The sequence below is a fragment of the Thermobia domestica genome, chromosome 13 (assembly GCF_964235325.1).
Source record: "Thermobia domestica chromosome 13, izTheDome1.hap1.1, whole genome shotgun sequence".
NCBI classification, from domain to species: domain Eukaryota; kingdom Metazoa; phylum Arthropoda; class Insecta; order Zygentoma; family Lepismatidae; genus Thermobia; species Thermobia domestica.
In genome coordinates, this window is record NC_137466.1 from 77,220,839 (window position 1) to 77,234,612 (window position 13,774).

Genomic DNA, 13,774 nt, shown 5'->3' on the forward strand with positions numbered 1-13,774 from the left:
ATATATATACGCAAACACACACACACACGCACACCATTGCTATTATGTTGGTTTATTTCTGAAGAACAAAGAAAAAAATAAGCATTTATATTGGTCAGTCAGTCAGTGGAAGAGTTTCCCTGGGTTTTCACGTTTTATTGAAAAATCTTTTTCCCTCTTTTGCTAAATTCATCTACGAAATGTCCATTTTGATTTTGGCCCCACTCCGCCCGAATAAAATTTTCTAGAATAAAGTTTCCTCGTAGGACACCCATTTTGAAACAAAATCTACTTTTGAACTTTCTTAATGTCTGACCTTCAAGTAACTTCCTCTCAGGGTAATCCTTTAATAAAGCATCTATCAGTGTTAGACATTAATCATCAAAATCAATTGCAATTAACTGAACAATTGAAAGTAGGCCTAATTGCTCTGGAAATGAATTTCAATCTGTCCTTTGCAATTAATTGTAGTTGGATTCAATCCTAAAGTTTACAAGTTTACATTGAAATGCTAATTGTTAATTGGTCGTCGGGGAATTAAAATCTGTAATTGTTAATTGTTAATCATAAAGGAATAATAGAAACGCTTGTTAATTGCAATGGAAGAATTGAAACGTGTAATTATTAATTTTAATTACAATTGAAGTTACTAATTAAAAATGCAGATAAGAAGATATATGTATATTGCGTTGTCCACTTGTTACTCAATCGACGGATTTGAAATCAGGTACTTACGTGCGTTGGTTGATAACGACCATCCATCCGCCTCCTATGGGAAGAAAGCCAGAAAGAGCGACCGTCACACACTATTATACTATTTTTCCATCCCTCTCGGGGAGCCTCTAACTGTCATGTACATGGGTTATGGGCAAAACATCGAACCTCAGTGACGGACCAAAATTGTGTTTAGCAAAATAGAGATCACCAGTACGAAAATTCATAAAATTAGTGGAGAATTTAATTTCACAGCCTAGTTCCCTGTTAATGGTTGAAATGTTCCCTGTTAATTTGACGCGTAGTACAAATAATAGTTATAAATAACCTTCGTTTATTGAATATTGCTCATTGAAATTTGTCAGTTGTTTATTATACCTAATGTGGATACCAGAACTGAACAATAATAAGACGAAACATTTTTTCCTTGCAAATAAATGTTTTATTGTGAAAAGAACCAAAGGCATGTCCAAAAGTGCGAAACGCTCTCTTCGAGCATGCACACTCGAAAACTACAAACGGAGTGCACACCAGATAGTGTACACTTCATGAAATTAGCTTCCGATCCGCACTTCGTCCCAGCGCCCAACGTGGTATACAATGAAATATTGATAACAAAAGAAAGGAGAATTTCGCGTGCGAGAAAAATAAACTAATCTTTTTTTTCTTCAGATGAATGACTTTCCAGTTGTATTAAATATTAATATATAGTAGAGATTGACCATATGAGTATCCTTACTGTGACGCGTATTGGATCTTTAATTTATTTGACCACCTTACGCATCTCTTACTATTAATTATAACAGAAGTAAACGACTATAATCCGCGTAACCCAAATGGCGTGTGGCATCAGCCAATAAGCTCGCAGTGTGTTGTTACTAAACCTTCAGGGAGGAATCTAATCATTCATAATTGGCCACAAATACAACAAAATCAATTATGAATGATTAGATTCCTCCCTGAAGGTTTAGTAACAACGCACTGCGAGCTTATTGGCTAATGCCACACGCCAATTCGGGTGACGCGGACTATAATACCGTGTTTGATAGACGAGAGCGGCTTTTTTAAAAGTTCTAAAGGATCGAGTTGAAACCTTTCCCAGGGTCGATTTGGACCTAGGCAGTAGGTATGATTAGGAATCTTCAAAGAAGATACACGTAATATTATATGAAAATCAATTTTTGTGTCAATTTTATCATGGAAAATTATCATAGATCCTCTTATTGTTGACCGGCTTCAAACCTAAACAATGACTCATTTGGAAAGTCCCCAAGAAAACACACATCAAGTTTCCTTAAAATTGGGTAAATTTTACGAAAGCAGGTGTCTTTTTATTTTTATTTATTTATTTATTGTTATAATAAATGGCGAAGGTATTCATCGTGAATTTATAATTATGGGAACTTCTGCAACTTTTAACATATTCTCCGATTTTACCTCGTCGTCTCTAGATCGCTTCATTCTCTTGGTATGAACTGCAGAATGACGTCATCGAAGCAGCCGTAAGTCTACATGCTATTTGGTATGATTATATAGTATGAGAGGCGATCTACTATTCTGACAAATATCAGTGTGCAATTTATCAGTAGAAGCAGAGATCACCTGGATGAAATTATTATAAAGTTCACTAAGAGTACCTCCTTTCACGTTCGCTGGTAGATAGCGTGTTTGGGGCTGAAGTGTGCTTTAGAGAACGTTGTGTTTGGGACTGCATTTTTCTGATGATACACACGGAAACCACGAGCTGTTTATATTTTATTTGAAGCAAAACTATAACATCTGCGGAGCCAAAGTCAAAACTCTAAACTAGTGGAAGGAGTTAGTGAGTGCTGCAAACTATACATCGTATTACCTTTCAATTTTACTATTCATTATATTAAAAAAAAAAAAAAAAAAAAAAAAAAAAAATCACAGAATAGACAGACAGACACACGAATGCATCCGTATTGTGCCGGACGATAAAGAGTCTCTTTATCGTGCTTGAGTTCATTTAAATGAAGCTAGAAACTTTTAATATATCGTAGTGGCATGTGGTGCTGTTTCTGATCAGGGAACCATTCATGAATAGTAATATGTCCTTCGGCATTGTCAAATACCAGGGCCGGTGCGAGGGGGGTCGAGCCGTGCCGCCACCCAGGGCGGCAAATCTAATGGGCGGCAAAATTTGAGGAAGAAAAGAATACTATCAAAATATAATGCTTCGTAATAGGCCCACAAATGGAAACATAAAACTGTATTCACCTGAGAATGTAATTGAACTTACTTCACTCACATTCAGGAAATTACTTACTCAGGAAATTCACAGTATTCCCCCTCATTTTCAATTATCGAACTACTAGCCACAGGTATCTCGTTCAATACTTCCCTTGCAGCGCCGAAGATTTTCAGCTAGGATGAATGATTTTCAAGGTGTCTTTTATATCTTTTCTATTCAGCAATGTTCTAACGCTCCACTCCAAATATGCAAAAGGTACACTTCCACTTGAGACAGGGCGTTATGCCTACAGCATCTAGAGACATTTATGTTCTAGCAGCGAGTTTTTAACTAATTTACAAATTGGTTGAAAACTCGTTGGTTTCGTACCGGTAACAGACACCGCTGGCCTAGGACTGACAGAAGTACTAATAATAAACATCTAAAGGAAATGAACATTCTAATCGAAGACATGAGGGGCCAAGGATATGACAGTGGTTCCAATATAAAAGGAAAATATTCAGGTATTCAGAAGAGAATTTTAGAAAGATATTCCCGAGCCTTCTATGTTCCTTGCAGTAGTCATTCATTAAACCTTGTCGTTAACGATGCAGCCACAGCACCTCAGTACGCCGATTCAGTTTTTGTATAGTTCAACGTTGGGCCATACTAAAGGAACATATTAGCAGTCTTATTTTAAAACCATTAAGCACCACAAGGTAGGAGAGCCGAATTGATGCTCTGACTCAATTTACGTGTTAGATATCAAATAGGGGAGGTTTATGATGCCTTACTTCAAGGAAGTAACGACAATAGTTCAGATAGAATGGTCACCCACGATGCTCTGTGTATAGCAAACCAGCTGCGTGGCTACTTTCCTTTGCTCACTCGTTATCTGGTATGACTTTTTATTCCACATAAACATAGTAAGCAAAAGTCTCCAAAGCATTGATTGTCATGTGCTGGATACATTCGGATTTCTTGAAAATGTATTTGAGTACTTTGAGAGGAGAAGAAATGATGCAAAGTTTCAATCTTACTTAGTTGATGCGATAGAGTTGGCATCAGTATTAGATATGGATGATCCACAGATAGGTAATACAGTGCAAGCTCGAAGTCAAAAGAAGAGACAGTTTCAGTACGAGCAGAGGATGAAGTTATTGAAGATCCACAAACAAGATACAAGATCGATTTTTATTATAAAGTTCTAGATGTGATTGTGTTAGCTTTAAGAGAAAGGTTTGAGTAACTTAAACATCACAGTGAGTATTTCGATTTTCTTTACGATATAAGTAATCTTAAAGATATACAACCTGAACTTTTGTCTGAAAAGTGACTAAACTTGCCAGCATTTTAACACACCTCCTAATCGAAAGATATTAACCTCAGTGATTTGAAAGACGAACTGAAAGTGTTATCTGCTATAATTAAGCCTGAAAGGTCACCAAGAGAGACTAAAATTAATTAAGGAACATGACTTTGCTCCCATGACTGAGGATTCTGTTAACCTTACCGGTAACAGTGGCAAGTGGAGAAATAAGTTTCTCGTAGCTTAAGTTTATTAAAAACAATCTATGTTCTTGCACGTCTAAAACACGCTTGTGTGGTCTAGCGATATCAATAGAATACGAATTGGCTGAAACATTGGACTACGCGAATGTGATAGTGGAATTTGCTCGTATCAAAGCAAGAAGTTTCTTTCAATTAAAGTATAATCACTTAGTTTTGCCGTAATATCTTATTCACTCTATTATCTTTATGCTCCATACTCTATTGGAAACACTTTTTGATATAAAATAAGCTTAAAAATTAAAATTCTTAGCCGTGACTAAAGCATTTTTATTTTATTTTCTGTATGCGCTGCTGTACATCACAGATACACAGCGAAATCGAGCATATTAATATTGTGTCATGTATGGAGTATGTAAGCAAATTTTTTTTTAAAAAAATCTTTGAGTTTTACGTTCCACGATTATGCCGGCTAGGTTAAAGCAGACAGTAATGATGAGAAATTATGAAAATGGTGGAATGAAGAAAGTGGTAGGAAACGGGAGAAGATGATCCACGCACACGGTGTTTGTCCATCACAAAATTCACTTGGTGCGAGCTGAGATCAAACCACGGACCACATGCACCACAGCTGAACACATTTCCACTGAGCCATCGTGGCCCCTCAAATATCACGTAAGCATTCGAGAGAAGTAGTTGAATTTTTTGTTTACTTTTCCATTTCATACATGCTTTTAAACGGGGCATATTTTTCATGACACTTAAACGTCTTCTGTCAAAATAAGGTTTGCGGATTAAAGGGGCGGCATGTGATAGTACCGCCCAGGGCGGCAAAACTGCTAGCGCCGGCCTTGCAAATACAAAGTAATATTAACATGTGTTTAACATGGGAAACATGTTCATGGGTTTTCTCGGAGTTCTTCTGTTTGCTCCCACACTATCATTCCACGCATGCTTTCATAACTGTCTGCTTTCTTTAGCCTAAATGACATAGTTGTGGGACATTAAAGACTTCATTTTATTTTTACACGTGCTCGGCCAATACAGCGGCTGATCGATTTCTTTCAACAATTAAGAATCATGGAAAATCATTTTTCGACCTATAGCAATGTTTAAAGTTGTTAACGCCTGTTATTTTTTTGAAACAATATTACGACAAAGGGAAAACTGAAAATTTCATGCCTTATTTCATTAAACATTTCCTCTGCTGCAGAACTGCTTAGGGAATTTTTAATTCTGTTGGAAGTTCTAACAAAAGTAGTTGCATTCAACAAATGATTTGCAACTTTCTAATCATATCTTACAATCAAATATAGCAGTTCAATGTAGTTGCTCTTGTTCATTGACTGCTACCCTCTCTATATCTTCTATAATCCAATCCCTGCTTTTGCTTTAAAGAAAGAAAAAAAAAAAAAACTCAGACAAGGTTAACAGAATTCTCAGTCATGGGAGCAAAGTCATGTTCCTTAATTAATTTTAGTCTCTCTTGGTGACCTTTCAGGCTTAATTATAGCAGATAACACTTTCAGTTCGTCTTTCAAATCATTGAGGTTAATATCTTTCGATTAGGAGGTGTGTTAAAAAAACAAGTCAGACATTTTCTTTTTCTGTTCGCTTTTACATTTTTATTATTTTTAATTCTCGTAGAGATGTTGATAATCTACTTGAACATCAATCCTTGTGTAATCGACGTCTTCATGCAGTAGTTGCATAAAAATGGTTTTGGCACTATTCATTACACCCACTATTTACATAACAAAATGATGACTGAATTTGGAGACATCCCAAACGCCTTTTGAGAAACACAATAAACATGACTAATATGACAATTTATCACTTGATAAACACTCAGTTAACCGTTTCGAGAATTATGTAAGATTTTATTTTTGTTTTAAATTCTGTAAGATAAGAGGTAAGTTGCGCATTTAAAATAGCTAACATTATCTTAAAGATCAGTGATCATAAAGTGCACAATTTCACTTGATCTACATTGGCTGGTGCATTTCTATGCAAGACTAAATTTCCGAATTCGTAAACTTAGAACAGTGACCACTCACATGTTCCGTTGTTGTCTTAATTGTACAAGTTTAGCTAGCAGTATGTATGAAAACCTAGGCCTTCCAGATTTTTATTAAAACAGTGATGCAATATCACATACGTTATACAACGGGATGAGCAAATTCTTTTATTCCTTTGCAAATTAAAATTACGTAAACAAACTGAACTGTATAAAGCACTGAATTCCATTATGCCCAATACAGTGGATGGAAGTCTCCTCGGGTTTATATATATATATATATATATATATATATATAACCTCGCACCACCGACAACCAGTAAATGCAGAACAGACAATATGGCGCATGAATGCAGTAAGGCAGCGATTGGACTTCTTTCCCCTAGTAAATGCAGTTTAGGATAATGTAAATTAGGCATGTGCAAGTTGGAACAGAGGGTGAGCCAATCACAAAGCATTTACTGATATCAAGGGCCGTACGAGATAATGTATAACATTTTCAAAATAATTGAATAGCCATATTCAATAAAGAAACTTCTTCATCGTGTTGTAACACTACAGAAACAGGAAAACTGCTATAACGGCAACCAAAATATTTACTTACTAAAGAAACGCAGAAAAATAACTATTTTACTGTATTTACTTACTAGTATAATGGGAAACTTGATCCTTCATGTTTTGAACTAGTCTCTCAATTTTCGGTGGTCAATTGGTTGTTCCAACGCGAAGGATACTTTTAAGGTGAACATCAGTTATCCAAGGAAAAAATTGAATTCAGGTTAAGAGGTTACGTAAGAAATACATTTCCAATAACAGATCAGGCGGGCCGGACGAAAGGGTTCAGTGGGCCGCTACCGGCCTGAGAGCCGGCTGTTGCACATGGCTAATGTAAATCTTACTTGGGGATGCACAAAAATAAGGGAACAGGCTGTTCCCTCTGTCCCATGGAGAAATCGCTACTGATGCAAAGTGTATATAATGTAGTTTAAACTGCCTCAGACTGGTTGGTTCACACACAAACAGCTACTAATGTTAAAATATAGAAAATGTTTTGGTCACTATTCCTCAAAGACATGATTGGTCAAGATTTCCTTGAAGACCTCTACATCGTGCTCACTACCAAGTAAGAAATTTGGTCATCCTAAGAATATTCTTGAAGAGACCCTAACATGAGACAGTTTATCGGTCACTATTCTTCAGAAACATGATCGATGATAACGGTCTTTTTTCAAAATCATATGTATCTGACCACTGTCAGCATACAAAAGTTCCGTCAATTTATTTCAAACTGAATGGAGGAGAGTTCAGGAAGAAACGTAAAGTGGATACATAAGAGCTACCGTCATTCAGCTCAGTAATGCTTGTTATCGTACTCTATAGCAAGTTTAAGAAATAAAATATATAATAAATAAATATAAAAAATTGAGGTAGAGCATTTCTCCACTAGAGACTGTTGTAAATTGCAAGAGAATCAGCCTCTTTCTCTATTATTTAAATCATCTTGCTTTATCATGACATGCCTTCACTGATCTTCCAATTTTTTCCAAGCTGGGAGTTTTCCAAGATTCTCTGCTTTAACTGAAAGGTCTTGATGCTTTTCAAGTAGATCTATAAAAATTCATGATTAACCGTTTAATACTTATTCCTTTTATATATTTAAAAATGCGTACAGTACATATTATTTGTGAAGGTTTTTTTTTTTTTTTTTTTTTTTTTTTTTTTTTTTTTTTTTAAGTGTTTGTAATAGAAATTTCTTTTCTCTTTATAGCAACCAATGCTCATCAATGAAGAATCAGATAAGCAAGAAGTGAGTAGTATACTGGCAGATTTGAGAAGTCAAATTGAGGAATCCATACGGAAAGCAAATAATATTAAGAACTATCAAAAACAATTTAAGGTAAATATGGTTTCTCGATAGTATTAGATTTTACTTCTGTAAATTTAGAATTGCTTCGTTGATTCTTCGAGAAATCTTGAGTAGAGTAATACTTGTATTGAATTTTCACTTTTGTAACCCAAATATATACACACACATACATATATGTATAATGTACTGAAAAAGAGGTATTTTTATTAGTTCCATTCTTAATGCAGCACGTCGTAACATGTATATTTAAAGATACCACTTTAGTATTCTACCGGTGAGATTGAAAATCTGAAAGAAAACCAGTGATAATGGATTGCAGGCTGCTACGAAATTTGAATTTGGCGTCTCCAGATTACGAAAGGAAAATATCAACAGATTGATATCTGGTTGATTTTTCTAGTTTAGTTGGTTTTCGTATATGTTTGTGTATTCGTGTGGCAGAAGTTTAAGAGACACAATGGAAATTGATGTTAAATGTTGTTAGATTTTGACAGATAATGTTAAATTTTAAATTTTGGCAAATAATATAGTGTGCATCTATCATGATTCACTTATTAGACTTCCAAACTATGCTATACATAAGTGTCGGAAGTTCTCTACAATGGCTTTGTCCATCCGTCCATCCGTCCGTCTGTTAACAGGTATCAGAACAAAACAGTAAGAGATATCGAGAAGCGATTTTTTTGGAATCGATTCAGCGTCCAAAGAATAGGTTCCCTCTCTTCTGTTAACTGTCTATTCAAACCGAAAGTGATTCAAATTAGCCATTTTCAATTTCAACGTTTATCGCCATAGAACTAAGACGGTAACAGATAGCGAAAAGTGTTTTTTGCAAACGGCCCAGCGTCTCAAGATAACATACCGTAACTACCCATAACACTCTATCAAAACAGAAAGTGGTTGAAAGTTACTATTACTTCCGGTTTGAATATTGATTCCCATAGAGCAAAAACAGTAAATGCTATCAAGATGCGGATTTTTGCAATCGATTCGCCGCCTAAGATAGGTTCTATCAGCTGCATTAAAGTTTTATTCAAACCGGAAGTGGTTAAGTTAGTATTCGGTTTGAACGTTTATCGTCACAACAAAACTTGAGAATGGAGAATTTCATTTTTTGAGAATTATGGTTATACGAAAACTCGTTAAAAGAAACTAAATGCTTCGAGATAAGCGTAGAATAATTTTACACCATAAAATTTTAATTGAAAATAGCTTATATTTGCTGCTATTGAAAAATTGATTCGGAAAAGACCAGAAAGAATTACTTGCCCCTTAAGAAATTTTAAGATTCAACACCACAAACAAGAGCCAGTCAGTGTATTCCATTTCATGCAATCCAGTCCAGCAAGTATTGTGACTACATACCTGTAGCTCTATATCATCATTTTGTTTTCTTCTTGAATTACAAATACCCAAATGCTCCTTCCCCTAGGTTTTTAACTAAAACTCTATACAATATACAGAGTGTTTCCCCCTCATACCGGTAGATATAGGCATGATAGTGCGGATTACGTACACTGTATAGTTCCGTGTTGAGTAATTTCCTCTATTTACCCGTTTGTTTATCCATTGTTTGCTTGGTGGATTTTTGTTAACAGTGTGTTTATCCTCTTATCTAAATAATTAGCATTTTTTGCGTTTTCTGCAAGTGGCCCAAATTCTATTGTCGATGGGAGGACATATTGTTTGTATCTCTTTTTAAACTTTAAGTTTATGCCTCATATAATGTAGATACTGATGAGTAACTTAAGAAAAAAAATCTGTCATCCTTATGCGTACACATCTTGTTACTATACACGATAATTCCACTGTGGACTATAATATAGATAGACTCACATTTGATTTGATTCATGGAATGTACTTATGCATAATTGGTAATATCTTACAGCAAGTGTTGGAGATTCTCACCACTTTCCTGAAAACGGGTCTGAAACCTTCGCATCATTTATTTATTTATTTATTTATTTATTTTTTACACCCTTCGTAGAACATCAGTGCTAATGAATTGAAGGACTCGGGGCAAGATAGTACTATGCAACATTTAAATGCTTTCGAGATAAATAACAGTTAAGTTTTCAAGAAATTCCATAAATAACAGTTTCATTTTCTTCTTGAAAAATGATATAAAGGAAGATCCCATAATTATTCTACCGATAAAATTCAAATTTGAATGAATTTAAATGTAAGTTACTGAATAAATATGAAAAATGTAAGGTAGCTTTAAAAATTGTGGCATAGCACTAATAATAAAGTCTGTGGCATAGCAGACTTTATTATTTATAAAAGATGGACTCGGGCTGAGATAGTGATATGCCACATTAGGATGATTTCAAGAAGAATGTTAATAAAGGTTCCAGAATATGCAATGATTACCACTTTAATGCTTTTGCTTTATATATATATATATATATATATATATATATTGTTGATAAATGTGTATGTTTAAAGTGAAATAAATATGAAGAAAATATTATGAACACTTTTTTATAAGTTGAATAAAACCAGTTTCTATTCTACGGAAGTTCAGCAACATATTCAAAGTTAAATAATGTTTTCTCTTAACACTACTTATTCTTAACACAAACTTAATTCACGTGTAAAGATAAAAATATTATTAGCCTATTCATATCAAAGTTGCTGTTGTAAGTTTCATGTGATACCAGATTTGTTGTACGTAGTTGAAGTGATTTGTTAAACAATATATTCTGACGTTTTCAAGGAATACTGAGAGTCATATTGTTCAAATACTTGTCACTCAGTTTAAGAGAAACACGATTAATTCCGAAATACGTTACTTTAATGGCTTGAACTGAGCATTCCTTATACTAAGTTTAAACTAGATTGGAGAAAATGATCTTAAGAGGGCTATCTGCAAATTTTGAGCATCTCGTAGATTTTCACAGTTAACAAATGGAGTCTACTGTGTGTTCCTCCAATGGAAACTAAAGCCTAACATCACCCCCTTCTGTGTACAACCAAAGATTCTCCCATGAAATTAAGACAAAAGCACGTGCCGAAATGGTGCACCATGCTGGTAAAAACGTTATCTGATATCATATTGTCTAAATGCTACTTTCTTCACCTATAAGTATAATCGGGATATAAACACCAATGCATTGTGAAAAAAAATTGTACATTTTATTGCTTTAAGCAACATAGTTCTAAGTCTACTTATTCTATTGCATTTACTTGTAACTTCTGTCGTAATTAGCTTGTCATTGCTCAGCGGTGCAAATAAACTCCATCATCTTGGAAGGAATCGTCCAATGATGGATTTACTTTTTCATTTCAATAATATAGTTGATTTCTAACATAGTACTTCTTCGAAAAAGAGTAGACGCTGAATTTGAGTAACACAGTGCTAAGCCCATTATATTTAAAAAGGAAATGCTCAGTTTGCCTGAAATTCGTTTTCTTCCAAAACATTTTCTTCACTAGCATGAAAAACACTTTTCTCTTCACTACTGCGAAGTAAATCTTCAATACCATTTTCTTGGTCTAGAACACAGTTCTTTTCTCACATGCGTTCTGACAATACTTGTTCTAGCTTCCGTCATGTTCTCCGATACGTAACGTAAGTTGATCATGTTGAAGTATTTACGATTATACTTATGTTAGCAACAAAGATTTATAGCGATGTGCTGTATCTCTTAAAATTTCTTAAACTTTTTACCAACATTAAAAAGTAATACATTTGAAGAAAGAAAGAAAGAAAAAACTTAGTTCATTTGCAACCAAAGTGTGCATAGCATTATCTTGCCCCGATCCCTTCAGTTCATCTTTGCAGTAATGACTCGCTTCAGAACTTGTAGAGTACGAGGGTTTTTTCGATATAAACGTCCTTTCAATAAACTCCAGAGAAAGAAGTCTGATGACGATGAGTTAGGGGAGCGGAGAGGGGCACAAACTTTCTGAGATCAAACGATTACTGAACAAACTGTCTTTCAAAAACTCAGTAGTGCTCCTGGATGTATGGCACATTGCTTTGTCTTGTTGAAGGTAACAACAACGTTCATTAGGCTGGAGAAGAGCTACAATTACATAATTATATCTTGGTGTGCCTGACTACCGAGGGTTTAAAAAAAATCCTATTGTTCTAACTCTATTGGTGTACTCGCTAAGGTGAAAATATGCCTTATCATTAAAAATCACGTTATCGAGTATGTCCGTGTTATTACTTTCCACCTGGGTGTGGAAGACCCGGGTTTGATTCCCGGCAGGAGATCATGTGGTGCAGATTCCACGTTAATCAGTAGGTCCACGTCTCATATAGCCTCGCTACTGAAAGGAACGAACTTGAAATCAACTCAACTCAAATTTCCACATGGTTGATAATGCACTGGCAGTACGTTTTCTTTTAACAGTGTCTGGTGTTTTCAATTCCCATACACATTGTATTCAATATGTATGTAACTATATATATATATATATATATAGAAAGGAAAATTGATGGGATATGTGCATTGCTTAAACAGTCTCCAAAGAGGAAAAGCTTGCGTAAATTGTCATCACAGACAAGTATATAGTACGGGAATGCACAAAGCAGTTTATATAAAATATATAAAAACTGCTTTGTGCATTCCCGTACTATATACTTGTCTGTGATGACAATTTACGCAAGCTTTTCCTCTTTGGAGACTGTTTAAGCAATGCACATTTCCCATCAATTTTCCTTTCTGTCCATACTGAAGAACACCTTTTTTTCTTCTTGTCAGCAACACCTTGTCCTGGTCTTTCGAAAGTGACTGATGATATGTTGTTACTTTTGAGTTGTTTGAGACAAGTGAGCTTAGAAATCTAACGCGAAATTGTTTTTTAACATAGCCATATGACGTTTCCGAAGTACACCTCGACAATATACATTCGTTGTGCTGTTGAAAACTGCATTATTATTCACAAGCAACTTTTTAGCCAACACCTGGACATACAATAACCAACTTTCAAAAATTGCTAAAACGTGGATAGTCAATGTCAGTATGTTCAAGCCAAATGATGTGCACGATAAAATCGTCACTCGCTACAGCGTCTTTTTAATTTATTTTCGATTAACCGCAGAAACGACTTCCAAATTAGGATGACCTCAGCTCTTTCCTGTCTACAAGTAGCACGTAACGAACATTGTGCTTCAGTTTATCGTGCTAACTTCAATTTCTTTATGAACGATGATAATATATTTCTATATATAATAATTAGGGACAGAACGAAAATCTATTAGAGAGAACTCTACACTACACTTTAAGATAAGTAATACTCAACGATGTAATAAGCTTTTAGAATACTTTAGGTCCTGTGTACGTGATAGTACTAACACTACTAACACATAGTTTTAGATAGGTTTTGACTCACTGTCGGACAAATTATCCGCAGTGGTTTCGAGTTCGTGACCACGTTGACAGTGTTTCCAGAAACGGTTATTCAGGAAAATCGATTTCAAGTTTGGTAGTCTTCTGTTATTATGGTGCATGAGAACATTTACAGTTATGAGCCTGAATTC

At 35.0% G+C, this 13,774-nt stretch overlaps 1 protein-coding gene across 1 annotated transcript in view; it reads left to right on the plus strand.

Annotated features, from left to right (window-relative positions):
* Positions 1–13,774, plus strand: part of Dhc16F (Dynein heavy chain at 16F) — a 418,273-nt gene that overhangs the window by 113,016 nt on the left and 291,483 nt on the right. The window contains exon 17 of the mRNA XM_081735970.1: positions 8,182–8,310. Within this exon, the coding sequence (XP_081592096.1) occupies positions 8,182–8,310 (129 nt within the window). The remainder of the gene's footprint in view (positions 1–8,181; positions 8,311–13,774) is intronic.